The sequence below is a fragment of the Macaca thibetana genome, chromosome 19, assembly GCF_024542745.1.
Source record: "Macaca thibetana thibetana isolate TM-01 chromosome 19, ASM2454274v1, whole genome shotgun sequence".
In the NCBI taxonomy this organism is placed as follows: Eukaryota; Metazoa; Chordata; class Mammalia; order Primates; family Cercopithecidae; genus Macaca; species Macaca thibetana.
The window spans coordinates 9,597,993-9,616,552 of NC_065596.1; the positions used below are offsets into that span (position 1 = coordinate 9,597,993).

General features: G+C 41.8%; 1 protein-coding gene across 1 annotated transcript; it reads right to left on the reverse strand.

Annotated features, from left to right (window-relative positions):
* Positions 1-13,110: 13,110 nt before the first annotated feature.
* On the reverse strand, positions 13,111-13,971 carry LOC126943354 (olfactory receptor 7A10-like). The gene is made up of 2 exons (XM_050771970.1): positions 13,624-13,971; positions 13,111-13,338 (listed from the first exon to the last, which is right to left on the reverse strand). The coding sequence occupies exons 1-2, from the start codon at positions 13,969-13,971 to the stop codon at positions 13,111-13,113; spliced, it is 576 nt and encodes a 191-aa protein (XP_050627927.1).
* Positions 13,972-18,560: the final 4,589 nt, after the last annotated feature.

The following is an 18,560-nucleotide window of genomic DNA, read 5'->3' on the forward strand; positions in this document are numbered from 1 at the left end:
GGACAGGAACAGCCCAAAGAGGAAGGGCTGCAATTCTGGTTCCTCTGAAAGTCCCAGAAGAAGGAATCGTGAAATTTGTGTCTCATTCCCTGCTTTCATATTGTTGATGTGACTTCCAAAAGAGAGAGAAAGAGAACATGACACAAGCATGCATTACAAACATATCAGAAATATTCTCACTTATATTTTACAGTCAAGAAGTTAATATTGGCCGGGTGCAGTGGCTCACTCCTGTCATCTCAGCACTAGGGGAGACCGAGGTGGATGGATCACCTGAGGTCAGGAGTTCGAGACCAGCCTGGCCAACAGGGCAAAATCTGGTCTTAGGTAAAAATACAAAAAGCATTAGCCAGGGGTGGTGACTGGTGCCTGTAATCCCAGGTACTTGGGAAGCAAAGGGAGGAGAATCGCTTTAACCCAGGAGGTGGAGATTGTAGTGAGCCGAGATCATGCCACTGCACTAAAACCTGGTTGACAGAGTGAGACCTTGTCTTAAAAAAATATATAAAGTAAAATAATAAATAAATAAATAAATAAATAAATCCCTACAATTTAATGACGAATGAAAAACACAAGTACATTTTTAAAATGCCATACACTGTGTAGATGGTGACGAAGAAGGAGGTTAGAAGGAAAGAGTGGATGGGTATTAGATTTTCCCAAGTGTTCAGGCAGGACCAGCAGAGAAGGTAACAACTGAAGACAAACTATAATGAAGACAGGGTGGGGGTCACTATGTTCCCTGCAGAAGTGTGTGCAACACAGAAGAAACGATCAATGAAAGACCCCGAGGAATGTGCTTCTTTCAGATATTCGAGGACTGCGAAGAAGACAGTGTGGCAGGGGAATGAGCAAGAGGCGAGGGCTGTTGGAGGATGTTGGGGAAGGAACCGTCCTCATAGCTGCTGAAACTCGAAGACACAAGGAGTCCCTCTGTCCAGATATCGATGCATTTTCACTGTATTAATTTGGTTGCAGAGGTGTTTCATGAACTGCAATGCATGCCCATTCTGCTTACTGATATTTTCTGGAGATCTGGCCTTTATGATGGGTTACCTTTTGAAATATAGAGCTCAGGTTCCCTATTTCTGAAACCTGTGCTCAGCCTAAAGTCGTGCACCCACACATGTGCACACACAGAGAGAACGCATCCATACATGCAGCCATGGCTTCCTGGGGCCATGGTACTCCCTCACGCTTCTCATCCCACTCAGTATTAGAAAGGAATGGACACCAGGCAAGTTCTTAATATCAAATTATCTTTCCCCTAGAGGATATAGATATGGTAGCTAGAAGTTCCAGTTTGGAAACTTCCCATGCGTATGTAACCTCAAGGTTCTATTTTGAGATGGCCTTTTCCTGCCCTATCTTTAAAGAATAAAAATCTGCTTCATAAGCAGAGAGGCAACTGGCTTGGTGGCTCACTCCCATAATCCTAGCACTTTGGGAGGTCAAGGTGGGCAGATCCCCTGATGTCAGGAGTTCGAGACAAGCCTGGCCAATATGGGAAAACCTCGTCCACGAAAAATACAAAAATTAGCCTGGCATAGTGGCGCGTACTTGTATTCCCAGCTATCTGGGAGGCTGAGGCAGGAGAATCACTGGAACCCAGGAGGTGGAGGTTGCAGTGAGCTGAGATCATGCCACTGTGTTCCAGCCTGGGTGACAGAGAGAGACTCTGTCTCAAAAACAACAATAAGAAAACAAACAAACAAAAAACCCCGAGAGACAGAGAGGGAAGAATCAATCAGATCTAAAGGGAAAAATAATCTAATAAGCTCACATAGTCCCTGAGAGACCACAAGGAAGAAAAAGTTTCCCTAGTTTTGAAAACTTTCCAACTCCTGTTATATCCCTGAGGCCCAGCAACATTCAGAAAAGACAAAGGGAAATTTACCGAATATCAAACATGGTGATATCTTTTCCATGTCAAGACACTGATATGTTGAGAACCGCTATGGGAAAAAATGAGCAAATGATAAAAACCAACTATTCAAAAAGGAAATAAAAAGGAACCTCTGGGCCAGCTCATTTGTTGTGTTTGGGTCTGTCCTGTGCATTGTACGATGTTTATCAGCTTCCCTGTTCTCTACTGACCCTTCCCAGCGTGACAGCCAAACTAGTCATTGCTCAATGTCCCCCAGAGGACAAAATTACCCCTGGACAAGAACCAATTTTTAACATAAAAATCACAAAATTTTCTATAGCATTTATCAACTGAGAAAGGAAAGGGGAAGACAAGCTTAAAAAAAAAAAGAAAAACCTATAGTGAAATATAAATAGCACATGTGTTATGCATAGCATACTACTCATCCCTTGTGTAAACACTGTATGAATAGGTATGTGTGCATTTGGAAAGAGAAGATTTATGAGAAACTAAAATCTTTTGGAGAAAAGAATATAAGTGAGGATGCTATTAGGTTAAGAATAGTTATTTCACTTTATGGCTGCATAGTATTCCATAGTGTATGTCCTTTGCAGGGACATCGATAAAGCTGGAAACCATTATCCTCAGCAAACTAACATAGGAACAGAAAATCAAACACCACGTGTTCTCTTTTATCAGTGGGAGCTGAACAATGAGAACACATGGACACAGGGAGGGGAACAACACACATGGGGGCCTGTCGGGTCGTGGAGTGGTGGGAGGGAGAGCATTAGGAAAAGTAGCTAATACATGCTGAGTTTGATACCTACGTGATGGGTTGATAGGTGCAGCAAACCATCTTGGCACACGTTTACTACATAACAAACCTGCACATCCTGCACATGTACCCCAGAACTAAAAATAAAAATTAAAAAAGAATAGTTATTTCAAAACAGCTGTATGAAACAACATAGAAGGAAAGTCTGAAAAAACCTTATAGAAAAATATGACAATAATAATTTACTGACACGAAAGTGCACCACTAATTCATGGTGAAATGACCTCTTCTTGGAAATTGAAGAAAATCACAGGAAAATGTTTAAAATGTGGGGAGGAAACAGTACTAAGGTTATAATTTCATCTTATATAAACATATAAAGCTTCAAATGTTTAGGAGAGATAAAGAGATGCTAAGGAATGATTTTCAAATAAGGACCAAAGTGATGCAACTTCTTCAAATAGATTGAATGGAAAAAGTCAAAAGACACGATAAGAAAGGGCAGAGGTATGAAAAGAAGCTGGAAACGTATGTAAAAGGAGATTTATTTAGTGAAATGATATGGAACAACTTTCTACACTTTTAAAGCAATGAGGGGAAAACAATATAACCAATGGACGAATTTGGCTACTTAAGATTTATAAACTTTCACAAAACCCCCTCAGATACGTTGATCCTTACATAAAAGAAGTAAATGTGCAGTGAGCCGAGATCCGGCCACTGCACTCCAGCCTGGGCGACAGAGCCAGACTCCGTCTCAAAAAAAAAAAAAAAAAAAAAAAAAAAAAAAAAAAAAAAAGAAGTAAATGACAGATCCCAAAATTGAGGAAAGCTCCAATTCTTATGTTGTAAAGAATGCAATCAGGCTGTGCATGGTGGCCTATGCCTGTAATCCCAGCACTTTGGGAGGCGGAGGCGGGCGGATCACCTGACATCAGGAGTTCGAGACCAGCCTGGCTAACATGGGGAAAGTCCGTCTCCACTAAAAATACAAAAATTAGCCAGGCATGGTGCCAGGTGCCTGTAATCCCAGCGGATCGGGAGTCTGAGGCAGGACAATCGCTTGAACCTGGAAGGCCAAGGTTGCAGCGAGTCGAGATGGCACCACCACTGTACACCGGTATGGGCAACGGAAGGGAGATTCCATCTCAAAAAAAAAAAAAAAAGATGCAGTCGAAAAACAGGGACAAAAACAAGGCAAACCCATCATATAATAGCAACAAACTTGGGCAGACAATTTGCAATAGAGTGGCAAATGGCTAACAAACACAAATATATTCAGTGTCACTAGTATGAACATAATTGCAAAGTAAAAGTCATTAGTACACACCATTTTTCACTTCTTACGTACATTTTAAAGTTTCATTTGATTGGCCGGCCGTGGTGGCTCACACCTGTAATCCCAGCACTTTGAGAGGCCGAGGCACTCTCTCGAGGGTGGATCACGAGGTCAGGAGATCGAGACCTGGCGAACATGGTGAAACCCCATCTCTACTAAAAATACAAAAAAATTAGCCAGGCATGGTGGTGGGCACCTATAGTCCCAGCTACTCGGGAGGCTGAGGCAGGAGAATGGTATGAACCCAGGGGGCAGAGCTTGCAGTGAGTGGAGATTGTGCCACTGTACTCCAGTCGGGCGACAGAGCGAGACTCTGTCTCAAAAAACAAACAAACAAACAAACAAACAAAAAAACAAATTTCATTTGATTACCCAAACAAGAGAAGATCCTATAAAATGCATGCCTCATGAACTGCTGAGGTCAGATAGCGTGGAGAAGGAATTCATTGGTCTAGATCTATCTCATCAATATGAAAACATACTCAAACATGCCTCTTTTTAAAAATCAAAAATGAAATACCATCACATCAGTGTGTACCCTCCACAGCCAATGTCCTGTTTCTCTTTGGTGTTTAATTGCAAAGGTCCTTGGGTACATGTTCTGCTTTTATTGGAAACCCTTCAAAATCCCCACTTCCTGGGCCAGGAACGGTGGCTCATGCCTGTAATCCCAGCACTTTGGGAGGCCGAGACGGGCAGATCACTAGAGGTCTGCAGTTTGAGACCAGCCTGGCCTATATGGAGAAACCCTTTGTTTGCTAAAAATACAAACATTAGCTGGGTGTGCTTGTGCACACCTGTAATCTCAGCTACTCGGGAGGCTGAGGCAGGAGACACTTGAACCCGGGAGGCAGAGGCTGCAGTGAGCCAAGATTGAGCCACAACACTCCAGCCTGGGTGACAGAGTGAGACTCCATCTCAAAAAACAAAACAAAACAAAGCAAAAACACAAAAAGCACTTTCTCCTCTAATTGGTCTCCATTGCCACTACTTTCTATATTGTAACCTCCATTGCTGAGCTCAACGTTCACTTGTATTTTTGAAATCATAAGGAAATGGAGCAATTAATTAATTAGGCAATCAAGCAAACAACCCCACAATCTCTCCACTCCGGATGAGGCTGGATTTCCACTCAGGTGACTTCAGGTTCATAGTCACAGCTTGCATTCTCCCTGACCATCCGCCGTAGTACGTACTGGGCTCCCGGACTCACCTTGCTGGGTTTTCTGAAAGGAAGGTCTCCGTGCAGAAGTGAGAATTCCTCTCTCGATGGTTGGTGATGGAGAATGAAGTTCTGTCCCTAGAGAAGAAAGGAGGAAAAGGTAGAGCATCAGTACCTGAGCCAGATTTAGGACCCCAAAATGAAACCATGTCCCATCTAGCCCAAAGTGGCATGTGCTGGGGGACAGTAGCAGAGGAGAAATCTACAGCTTTGTCCATCTGCTCATTAGGCAAAACTTCCTCCTGTTATTCCAACCCCGAGCACATCATGTCCCTGTGAGACATTGCTCTGCACGGAACTTTATTTTTTCTTGCATTTTCTGTATCCAAGACACCAGATTAAAAGAGAAGTGAATCCAGTCTTATGACTTCTTCACTATGGACTTGCTTTGCCTTCCAGAAATATAATCCATTAACATTGTATCCCAATCCTGGGGGAAGGTTTGCTCCACAGTCTAAACTGAGGAGCCTGTGTTTGATTAGATCCCTTGGATCTGCAGAGCATTGACTGTGATGGGAACACAGACATTGATATCTCTAGAGAATGACTCTTCCCCTCTTCAACAAGGGAGTGAAATGTATTCTCTTGATAGAAAACTATGAGTTCTATATTGCTTGACTTCATGACTCCTTTGCCAAAACAGTATAATTTTACATATTCTCTCAACCATACATCTCTACATACACAAAAAATTAAATGTTATTAGTAAAGTTAGCAAAAATAAAAAACAAATCCTTCCAATCCATTGTTTGAAAGAATGCAATCAAAATAATAAAAAAACACTCCTGAGAATCCAGAACATAAAGCACAGAACTTGCACAATTTGCCCTGGAGAAAATTAAATACTAGCAGACCCTCAGATTGAGTATACTCAGCCTCAACAGAAAGCGAGCCTTAAAACCTAGACGATGGGTTGATAGGTGCAGCAAACCACCACGGCACATGTATACCTGTGTAAAAAACCTGCACGTTGAGCACATGTATCCCAGAACTTAAAGTAAAATAAATAAATAAATAAGAATGTCATGACAAGTAAAAACTCTTTAGTGTTCCCATTTTGACCTATCAAGTAACATTTATTTTATTCATGTGAATGTTTAACAAGAGAGAATATACTGTGAAAGGTCTGTCTTGTGAAGTACTGTTGTGAGGTATTATTTGTAAGCAACCCGTTGGTCTAGATCTTTCTAATGAATACAGAAACATGTTCAAATACCCTCATCTTAATTTTAAAAATAAGCCCTCAATTCATTGCTCATCCATCCACACCTAACATTCTACATTCTACATTCCTACTTCTCTTTTTGTTTGTTTGTTTGTTTTTGACATGGAGTTTCTCTCTTGTTGCCCAGGCTGGAGTGCAATGGTGCCATCTTGGCTCACTGCAACCTCTGCCTCCCAGGTTCAAGCGATTCTCCTTTCTCAGCCTCCCAAGTGGCTGGGACCGTAGGCAGGGGCCATCACATCCGGTCAATTTTGTGTTTTTAGTAGAGATGTGGTTTCACCATGTTGGTCAGACTGGTCTCAAACTCCTGACCTCAGGTGATCTGCCCACCTCAGTCTCCCAAAGTGCTGGGATTGCAGGTGTGAGCCACTGCACCCAGCCCCTTTCCTACTTCTTGAACTGCCAAACTCCTGGATTCTAACTTTACTGGAACCACTTTATGTCTTCCATCCCTTCTTCAATCTCATCCAATTGAACTTCCAAATCACTCAATTAATTGTCAACAACAATCCCTGCATTGCTGAGTCTTACAGACACGTTTTAACATATGATACGTTTAACATATAATTCATAACAATGAATTACAAATAAGTCAACCAGGCAAACAAACACACGTGAATTTCTCACCTGGCTTGATACTAGGTGACCTCAGGTAAACATTATCGGCTTCCATTCCCTTTGAATATTTCCTGCAATACTTTCTGGGGTCTCAGACTCACCCGTATGGGGTCTCAGAGATGAAGGTCTCTGTGTGGAAGTTTAAATTCCTCCCTGGGTAGTTCGTGATGGAGACTAAAGCTCTGTCTCCACGCAGGCAGATGGACAGAGTTAAGCGTCAGTCTCAGAGCCAGACTTAGGACTACAAAAGAATCAACCACATCCCATCCAGCCCAGGGTTGTCTAGTCCCAGGGACAACAGCAAATGAAATATTTACAGCTCCTAATATCAAAGATAACAAGATATATTTCCCAGTTGTTAGTCTAAGCCTGGAGCCCCTGATTTCCCTGTGGAACACTGATGTGGAAAGAAAGAACAATTTCCTGCTCATTCTCTGTTCCCAAGAGAATCAAGTTAGAAGTCATGTGAATCCAGTCTTCATTACTCCTTCTCTCTGAACTCTGTGCCTGCCAGACGTCTAAGTGCCATTGCACCTTTCCACAGCCCTCGATTAAAATGTTATCCAAAGTGTAAGGCTGAGTACCTGGTCTTTACTAGGTCCCTTGGATATTCCAATCATTGCCTTGTGTTTGGAACACAGCTGTTGACATCTCCAGACCATTGCTCTTTCCTCATCAAAACGGGAAGAACTGTGTTTATTTGTCATAAAGTCATGGGTGTTTACTATAGTCCTTGGCTTCCTGATGCTTTTGCCAAAGCCATGAGGAGTTTCATGCTTGGAAACACAAAAGCGTCAATGTACAACTTCTCATTCAGTCCTTCATTTAGAAAATATTTGGTAATTGTAAGAGATATACTTAAACCTTTGTAGACATCATGGAATAAGTTAGAGTCTTCTATGGTTTGTCTCATTTAATGTCACATGTACTGTGTCTCATTTTTCTGTATCTTCATTCTATGAGGTCAAACTATTAGGCGCCTCTTTCTGCATTTTCGGGATGTTGGTCAAGGTGAGTTAGTGACCTGCCCAAAGTTATGAACCAAATGAGGGATGGTATTTGATCAGAACGCCATCCAGATGTTTCCAATTGTCACATCTAGGTTACTGATTTTTTTTTTTTTTTTTTTAGACGGAGTTTCACTCTTGTCACCCAGGCTGGAGTGCAATGGTGCAATCTTGGCTCTCTGCAACCTCTGGCTCCTGGGTTCAAGCAATTCTCCTGCTGGGTTCAAGCAATAGCCTCCGGAGTAGCTGGGATTACAGGCACATGCCACCAAGCCTGGCTAATCTTTTTATTTTTAGTAGAGACGGGGTTTCGCCATGTTGGTCAGGCTGGTCTTGAATTCCTGACCTCAGGTGATTCACCCTCTTCGGCCTCCCGAAGTGCTGGGATTACAGGCATGAGCCACTGTGCCTGACCGGGTTACTGATTTTTAACCAGGAGTGTCTGTGCTCCAGGAGATATTTGGAAAAGTTTGGATAAACTTATTAACTAGGTGACAAAATACTCTGTACACAAAACCCTCACAACACACAAATTGCTTATATAGAAAACCTGCACATGTACCCCTGAACCTAAAATAAGACTTAAAAAATTGTCCTTACTGCCCAACATTCAAGAGCTAACTAGGTTTGGATAGTCCTATGGCTGAATATTTTTGTCCTGTCCAGGATATTTATGTCCTAATCCCCAATGAGAAAACTTCCACAAGGTAGACTCAGATATGATTTTTTTAAAGCATGACATTAAATCATTTATTATGGGGATGTTTTGTTACACAGCTTTAGATTACTGATACAATAATCAAAGCAACATAACTAAAGATATTCAGAATATTCATTTTTTAGGTGTTAGATCTTTTTTTAGCTTTTTATTGGATTCAGTGTATTCAGAATATTCTGTTGGCTCTTATTTATTTATTTTTTTTTTAGTGCTTTATCTGATATTTGAAGGTGCTGTTCATAGTTAATGGATATTTATGTTTACTTCACATAATGGCCTCCAGGATCAGCCATGTTGCTGCAAAGGACATGATCTCATGCTTTCTTATGGATGCATAGTATTGCATGGTGTATATGTACCATATTTTAAAAAGTCCAGTCAATCATTGATTGGCGTTTAGGTTGATTCCATGTCTTTTCAAATGTGAACAGTGCCGCAATGAACATACTCATGCTTCTGTCTTTACAATAGAAGGATTTATATTCCTTTGTATATATACCCAGTAATGGGATTGCTGGGCCGAATGATATTTCTGTCTTTAGGTCTTTGAGGAATCACCCCACTGTCTTCCACAGTGACTGAACTTATTTACACTCCCACCAACAGTGTAAAAGTGATCATTTTCCTCCACAACCTTGCCAGCATCTGTTATTTTTTTGACTTTTTAATTATGGCCATCTGACTGCTGTGAGATGGTATCTCATTGTGAATTTGATTTGTATTTCTCTAATCAGTGATGTTAATAATTTGTTCATATGACTGTTGGCTGCATATATGTTTTCTTTTGAAAACTGTCTGTTCAAAAGGACAAATATGTTTTTGGAGAAGTGAGTTGTGACCTTGATTCACACAAGTCTTTATTTCCAGGGGCAATACTGGGCAGAAATTCAAGCTCTTATGTGAGTCTTCCTTTGATCATGAGGGTTGTAGAGAGTTTATAGTATTAAAGAGATAAAGCAATGGCTGATAAATTAAACACCCATATTGTTTACTTATCTTCACTTTAATGTTTATCATGCAATATTTCTTTTTTGTTTTTTGGAATCGGAGTCTTGCCCCGTTGCCCAGGCTGGAGTGCAGTGACGTGATCTCAGTTCACTGCAATCTCCGCCTCCCAGGTTCAAGTGATTCTCTTGCATCAGCCTCCCGAGCAGCTGGGACTCCAGGCGTGTGCCACCACGCCCCGCTAATTTTTGTGTTTATAGTAAAGACAGGGTTTCGCCATATTGGCCAGGCTGGTCTCGAACTCCTGACCTCATGATCCACCTGCCTTGGCCTCCCAAAGTGCTGGGATTACAGGCATGAGCCACTGCTCCCGGCCTATGACGCAATTTTTTAAAGGGAAAGATATTTGTTAGTACAATGGAAAGAGTTGTATTTGCAGGTAGCACAGGAAAATTTTAGGTAGAATGAAGATGATACAGTAAAATTTCATAGACCATGACATCAAATCATTCACTCAAATGAAGAAACTTCATTACACATGGACACCAAGATTCCACACTCCAAATGTTCCAGAGTAAGTCCATGCATGACCAAAAATTTTACTCTATCATAGTTAAGATAACCTCTGAGTCCAGATGAAGTCAACTGACGTACACTAATTTGTGTGTTTAGACTACACTTCAAACAAGGATGTCATATGCAATTTTTGTCTTCTTTGTTTTTGTTTGTTTTTTTGTTTGTTTTCCAGAGTCTTGCTCTGTTGCCAGGCTAGAGTGCAGTGGCAAGATCTCAGCTCACTGCAACCTCTGCCTCCCCGGTTCAAGTGATTCTCCTGCCTCAGCTTCCTGAGTAGCAGGGATTACAGGCACGTGCCACCATGCCCAGTTAATTTTTTTATTTTTAGTAGAGACGTGGTTTCACCATGTTGGCCAGGATAGTCTCGATCTCTTGACCTTGTGATCTGCCTGCCTCGGCCTCCCAAAATGCTGAGTGCTGGGATTACAGAGTCTTCTTTGTTTTTAATCAGAAATATAGTAGGCATTGTGGACATGGAGATGACTAGAGAACAGGATCTTTTTTTTTCTTCTTCTTCTTCTTATTTCAACATTTTATTTAACAATAGATTACTTTCCTCACAGATGTCTTTTCCTGGCAGAGAATATTTTACAGGCCTTTTAAAAGGGCCATTCATCCTTGACCATAATAAATTCCTAATGTATCTTTTTTAAAATTATACTTGAAGGAGTGGCCAGCCCCTCCACACCTGTGGGTGTTTCTCGTCGGGTGGGACAAGAGACTGAGAAAAGAAATAAGACACAGAGAAAAAGTATAGAGAAAGAAAAGTGGGCCCAGGGGACCGGCGCTCAGCATATGGAGGACCCACGCCGGCACTGGTCTCTGAGTTTCCTCAGTATTTGTTGATCATCATCTCTACTATCTTGGAGAGGTGGATGTGGCAGGACTATAGGGTAATGGTGGGGAGAGGGTCAGCAGGAAAACATGTGAACAAAGATCTCTGTGTCATAAATAAGTTTAAGAAAAGGTGCTCTGCTTTGATGTGCACGTACACAAACATCTCGGTGCATTAAAGAGCAGTATTGCCACCAGCATGTCTCACCTCCAGCCATAAGGCGGTTTTCTCCTATCTCAGTAAATAGAACATACAATCGGGTTTTACGCGGAGACGTTCTATTCCCAGGGACGAGCAGGAGATAGATGCCTTCCTCTTATCTCAACTGCAGAGAGGCCTTCCTCTTTCGCTAATCCTCCTCAGCACAGACCCTTTACGGGTGTCGGGCTGGGGGACGGTCAAGTCTTTCCCTTCCCATGAGGCTGTATCTCAGACTATCACATGGGGAGAAACCTTGGACAGTACCTGGCTTTCCTGGTCCCTGCAGCGGCAGTGCATTGTGTCCCTGGGTACTTGAGATTAGAGAATGGCGATGACTTTTAACGAGCACACTGCCTTCAAGTACTTTTTTTAACAAAGTGCATCCTGCACAGCCCTAAATCTATTAAACCTTGAGTCAACACAGCACAGGTCTCTGCAAGCACAGGGTTGGGGCTAGGGTTACAGATTAACAGCATCTCAAGGCAGAAGAATTTTTCTTGGTACAGAACAAAATGGAGTCTCTTATGTCTACTTCTTTCTACGTAGACACAGTAACAGTCTGATCTCTTTCTTTTCCTCACATTACTTTAAGTTCTAGAGTACATGTGCACAACCTGCAGGTTCATTACATATGTATACATGTGCCTAGTTGGTGTGCTGCACCCATTAACTCATCATTTACATTAGGTATATCTCCTAATGCTATCCCTCCCCCGTCTTCCCACCCCATGACAGGCCCCGGTGTGTGATGTTCCCCACCCTGTGTCCATGTGTTCTCATTGTTCAATTCCCACCTATGAGTGAGAACATGTGGTGTTTGGTTTTCTGTTCCCATGTTAGTTTGCTCAGAATGATGTTTTCCAGCTTCATCCATGTCCCTACAAAGGACACAAACTCATCCTTTTTTATGGTTGCATAGTATTCCATGGCATATATGGGCCACATTTTCTTAATCCAGTCTATCATTGATGGACATTAGGGTTGGTTCCAAGTCTTTGCTATTGTGAATGGTGCCATAATAAACATACATGTGCATGTGTCTTTATAGCAGCATGATTTATAATCCTTTGGGTATATACACAGCAATGGGATGGCTGGGTCAAATGGTATTTCTAGTTCTAGATCCTTGAGGAATCACCACACTGTCTTCCACAATGGTTGAACTAGTTTACAGTTCCACTAACAGTGTATTTCCCCACATCCTCTCTAGCACCTGTTGTTTCCTGACTTTTTAACGATCGCCATTCTAACTGGTGTGAGATGATATATCATTGTGGTTTTGATCTGCATCTAGAGAACATGATCTTAATGCAGAGGATAAAATGCCACTACTGGCTATAAACACTCTAGTATATTAAACTTTACCATTGTGAGGAGGAGCAGTTAAGGCAGTGATAGAGAAAGAAATGACAGACACGAATGTAGAAAACTGTGGTCTCAGCTATTCATCCACAATAAGAGTATATTAATAATTTTTATAGTCGCCATTCTTGGTTCTTTGTGTGAATGCAACTCACCACTGCATGAGACTAACAGGAATCTCCACCTTGTTTCTGACCTTAGTCTGGGAATAACTTTGGGAAAGTAGGAAAATGACAAAGGAGAAAATGGTTGACTATCTGAGAGCTGAAAGCTTCTTAAAGAAAATGCATACGTTTTATAAAGCAGTTAAGATCATGGAATCTGAAACTCCAAGAAATTAACAGAAGGAGCCATTTCTACTTACACCATCTGACTAATAAATCATAGTTTCTGGGTCTGGGGCTTAGAGTTGTGGCATTACAGGCCCTTCTTGGAAAACAGCCCTTTTATTGTTTTCCCTCTGAAGAATTGTGTCAGAGCCCCCTTTATGTCTTTATTCCTCAGGCTGTAGATGAAGGGGTTCAGCATGGGGGTAACCACAGTGTACATCACCAAGACTGCAGCACTTGAGTGTGAGTTGTGGGTTGCAGCAGAACTAAGGTACACACCTAGGATTGTACAATAAAATAAGGAGACAACCGAGAGGTGAGATGCACAGGTGGAAAATGCCTTGTACTTCCCCTGAACTGATGAGATTGCATGTATAGAGGAGACGATCTTAGAGTAAGAGTAAAGGATCCCAATGAGACATCCCCCACCCAGCAGCACAGCTGACAAATACATCACCATGTCATTAAGAAAAGTGTCAGAACAGGTAAGGTGGATAACCTGATTAAGTTCACAGAAAAAGTGGGGAATTTCCAAGTCTGCACAGAAGGAAAGGTGCAATACCATTAAGCTTTGCAACGAAGAATTCAGGGCACTCATGATCCAGGACGCCAGAACCAGCAGCCCACAGAGCCTGGGGTTCATGGTGACCGTGTAGTGCAGGGGGTGACAGATGGCCCCAAACCTGTCATAGGCCATCACGGTCAGCATAAAGATGTCCAATCCTGCAAAGAATATGAAAAAGCACATCTGGCTGATGCAGCCTGCATAGGTGATGACTTTGTTCTGTGTCTGGATGTTCACCAGCATCTTCGGGACAGTGGTGGACACAAAACAGACGTCTACGAAGGACAGGTTGGAGAGGAAGAAGTACATGGGAGTGTGGAGGTGGGAGTCTGAGATTGTGGCCAGGATGATGAGCAGGTTCCCCAGCATGGTGACCAGGTACATGGACAAGAACAGCCCAAAGAGGAAGGGCTGCAATTCTGGTTCCTCTGAAAGTCCCAGGAGAAGAAATTCTGAAATCTGTGTATCATTCTTTGCCTTCATCTGGTTGACGTTTCTACCAAAATGAGAAAATAACATGACACACACACGCACTACAAACCCAGCAGAAATGCTGTTATATATATTGTATATCCCATGGTGAAGAAGGTATTGTCTTTTACTTTTAAAAGTTGATTTACTTTTATTTTGACAGATAAATACTGTGTCTTTATTGTGTACACCATGATATTTGAAGTATGTTTACACTGTGGAATGGCTAAAATCTAGCCAGCGATCATTTCTTCTTTCCTTCTTTTCTTTCTTTCTTTCTTTCCTTTCTTTCTTTCTTTCTTTCTTTCTTTCTTTCTTTCTTTCTTTCTTTCTTTCTTTCTCTTTCTTTCCTTCTTTCTTTCCTTTTTCTTTTCTCTTTCTTTCTCTTTCCTTCCTTCTTTCTTCCTTCCTTCCTTTTTTCTTCTTCTCTTTCTTTCTTTCTCTTTCTTTCCTTCCTTCCTTCCTTTCTTTTTCTTTCTTTCCTTCTTTCTTTCTTTTTCTCTCTCTCTCCTTCCTTCCTTCCTTTTTTTTTTTTTTTTTTTTGATAGTCTTGCTCTGTCACCAGGCTGGAGTGCTCGGCTCACTACCACCTCCGCCTCCTGGGTTTAAGCAATTGTCCTGCCTCAGCCTCCCTAATAACTGGGATTACAGGCATGCACCACCATGCCCAGCTGTTTTTATTTTTTGTATTTTTTGTATTTTTAGTAGAGATGGGGTTTCTCCATGTTGGTCAGGCTGGTCTTGAACTCCTGACCTCAGGTGATCTGCCTGCCTCGGCCTCCCAAAGTGCTGGGATTACAGATGTGATCACCAGGTCCGGCCTGCAATCATCTTACATAGTCATCATGTATGATCAGAACACTTAACATCCACCCCCCATGCATTTTTCAAAAATACAATATATTACTATTAACTATAATATATTACCATTATTGGTTTATGTATATGATTATATTACCATTAGCACCATGCTGTACAATAGATCTCTTGAACATCATCCTTTTTTCTAGCTTAATTTTGTATCCTTTGGCCAACATTTCCCCAGCCCTCCTCAACAACCCTCCCATCCTCTGATAATCTCCATTCTACAAGAATTCAGTCTTCCTGTCTAACTGTAATTTTATATCCTCTGATCAACATGTCCCCAACCCACCCTCCCAACACCCCCAACCTCTGGTAACCTCCATTCTGCAAGAAGTTAATTGTAGTATTTTCTATGTGAATCTGGTACCAATTAGGGGATCCTCTTGCCATCTTGGATTAGGAATTCCTGTCCCACTCTCAGCCTTTCCCTGGAGGCATGTACTCTACAGTATTGATGAGAAAATCTTCCATGCATTTGAGGAATATAAAGTGAATTTTGACGCGTTTCAGGCACTGTCCAGTAAATGAGTATGTGGTGTTATGTAACAAAAGTCTCTACAATCTAATGACCAAGAGACAATACAAGAAAAAAATTTAAATGCCATGTATTATGTCACATGGCAACAAATTCTATGGTGAGGAAGAAAGATGCTAAGAAAAAAAGTATCGAAGGAACATTATTATTATTATTGAGATGGAATCTTGCTCTGTCACTCAGGCTAGAGTGCAGTGGCACAATCTTGGCTCACTGCAACCTCCACCTCCCAGGTTCAAGCAATTCTCCTGCCTCAGCCTCCCTAGTTGCTGGGATTACAGGTGTGCACCATCCCCAGCTAATTTTCGTATTTTTAGTAGAGACTGGGTTTTGCCATGCTAGCCAGGCTGGTCTCAAAGAGAGAGCATTATGTTAACTGGGTATTCATGGAAGACCAGCAGATGATTCGACAACTCAACAGTGACCATAATGAAGACAGGGCAGAGTCAACGTGTTCCCTGCAGAAGTGTGTGTAAGACAGAAGGGAGGCTCAATGAAAGATCCTGAGAAATGTGCTTCTTTCCCATGTTTGAAGCCAATGAGGAAGCCAGTGTGACAGGCGAATGAACATGAGGAGAGTGATGAGAGATGGCGTCAGAAGATGTTGAGGAATAAGGTGGCCTTGTAGCTGCTGAAAATGAAGACAGAAGGAGCCCCTCAGTCCAGATGTTGCATTTGCACTCTATTAATATGCTCGCAAAGGTGTCCCATGAATTGCAATGCATATTCTCTTTATTTCTCTCTGTTGTCTTGAGTTCTGGCCTTTATATTACGACTTATGTTTTAGAATATAGAGACTGGGCTGGGCGCAGTGGCTCACGTCCGTAATCCCAGCCCTTTAGGAGGCCGGGGTGGGTGGATCACTTGAGGTCAGGAGTTCGAGATTGGCCTGACCAACATGGTGAAACCCTGTCTCTGCTAAAAACACAAAATTAGCTGAGCATGGTGGCACATGCCTGTAATCTCAGCTACTCGGGAGGCTGAGGCAGGAGAATAGCTTGAACCCAGGAGGCGGAGGTTGTGGTGAGCCGAGATCAGGCCATTGTACCCCAGCCTGGATGACAAGAGCAAAACTCCATCTAAAAAAAAAAAATATATATATATATATATATGTATAAACCAGGTTGCTTTTTCTTAAACCTGGTCTCATCCTAAAGGCATGCACACACAGTACACAGACACACGTGCAGCACACCATGGCTTAGAGGATCATGTTATTCCCATGTTCTTCCATCCCAGTTGTGCTGTCGGAAAGGAATGGCGAGCAGGAAAGCTATGAATATCAAATTACCTCTCCCTGAAGGATACAGAAACGGCACCTACAATTTCACTTTGGAAACTTCCCATGCATATGTGAACTCAAAGCTCCATTTTGGGATGGCCATTTTCTGCCTTGTGTTTAAAGAAATACACGAAATCTAACCAATAAGCAGAGGAAGTCAAGAACTAACAGGACTTGAATGGGAGAAAACAGATGTAATAAGCTCAGATCATTTCAGAGAGACTTTAAGAAAGAAAAAGCTTTCTTAGTTTTGGAGTCTTTCCAACTCCTGTTAGGTTCCCTTGGTGCCCAGCAAAAATAATAAAAGACAAAGATAAATTTACCAAAAGACAAATGTTATATTAGATTTTCTTTGTCAAAACACTTACAGATGGAGAACCCCAACAGAAAGACTGAGAAAATGAAATAAAGCAAGAAGTCAAAAAGGAAATATACAAGGAAACCAAAATTGTAGCATTTTTAACAGAAAACAGAAAACTAGCTTTTCTTGTGCTGATTCTGTGTTTATTTGACCAATTGGTTTTCATATCATTCGATAGCAGATGAGACAGTCCTCATTTTTCTCATGTGGCATCTTTTCTTTGTTCTTGGTCTTTGGATTTTTAACTCTTTCGGACAAATCTAATGGGCATACTGTAGTCCTGGTTCTTATCCTCATCCAACATGGAAAGGCCTCTCTAAACCATTCTCTATAGAATCCTGCACACTCCAGGGTGATTTAATCCTTTTGCACTGAATAAAATCATGCATAGAATTCACCCTTGAGGGCATTACATCATACATACGTTTATTACATTGACGTTTTTGGTTTTTTTGAGACTGAGTCTGGAGTGCAGTGGCCTGATCTCAGCTCACTGCAACCTCCGCCTCCCGGGTTCAAGCCGATTCTCCTGCCTCAGCCTCCCGAGTAGCTGGGATTACAGGCATGCACCAACATGCCTGGCTCCTTTTTTTTTGTATTTTTAGTAGAGATGGGGTTTCACTATGTTGGCCAGTCTGGTCTCAAACTCCTGACCTCAGGTGATCCATCCGCCTCGACCTCCCAAAGTGCTGGGATTACAGGTGTCAGCCACTGTGCCTGGTCTATTACACTGAACTCTCTCTTCACCATTATATCAAAAGATTCAAATTAGAGGGAACTTCACCTGCTCTGTTTACCCTTGTTTTTTTCACTTACGTATATGAATATGTGTGTGTAATATACAAAAAATTTAAAGCAGGGGGAAGTTATGAAATAAAAAGGATCAGTGGAATAAAGCCAGAAAAAAAATATAGTAAATTAAAAACACTATCTTGGCCAGCCGCGGTGGCTCAGGCCTGTAATCCCAGCACTTTGGGAGGCCGAGGTACACGAGTTACGAGGTCAGGAGATCGACACCATCCTGGTTAACACGGTTAAACCCCGTCTCTACTAAAAACACACACAAAAAATTAGCCAGTCGTGGTGGTGGGCGCCTGTTGTCCCAGCCACTCGGGAGGCTGAGGCAGGATAATCGCTTGAACCCAGGAGGTGGAGGTTTCAATGAGCTGTGATCGCACCACTGCACTCCAGCCTGGGTGACAGAGAGAGACTCCATTTCAAAAACAAAACAACAAGAAACAAAAAACAAAAACAAAAAACACCATCTTAAGCGAATTTGAAGAAGACCTTAAAAATTAACCGAAAGAAGATATAAAATAATAACTTAATGGTATCAAAAGGGACTAATTATTTAATTGACAAAGACCTAGACAATAAATTATATAACATATAGTGTCGCTAGAATGTTCTGGCACATGGCAGATACTCATTTGTTATTGAATGAATCAGGAATTAAGTAT

What these genes read in the sequence shown, in the direction of transcription:
- LOC126943354 (XM_050771970.1), bottom strand. Translation starts at nt 13,971, where the DNA reads ATGTACCTGGTCACCATGCTGGGGAACCTGCTCATCATCCTGGCCACA. An exon ending in TGCTGGTTCTGGCGTCCTGG is followed by an intron (nt 13,339 to 13,623) that starts ATCATGAGTGCC and finishes TGTGCATCTCAC; the next exon opens with CTCTCGGTTGTCTCCTTATT.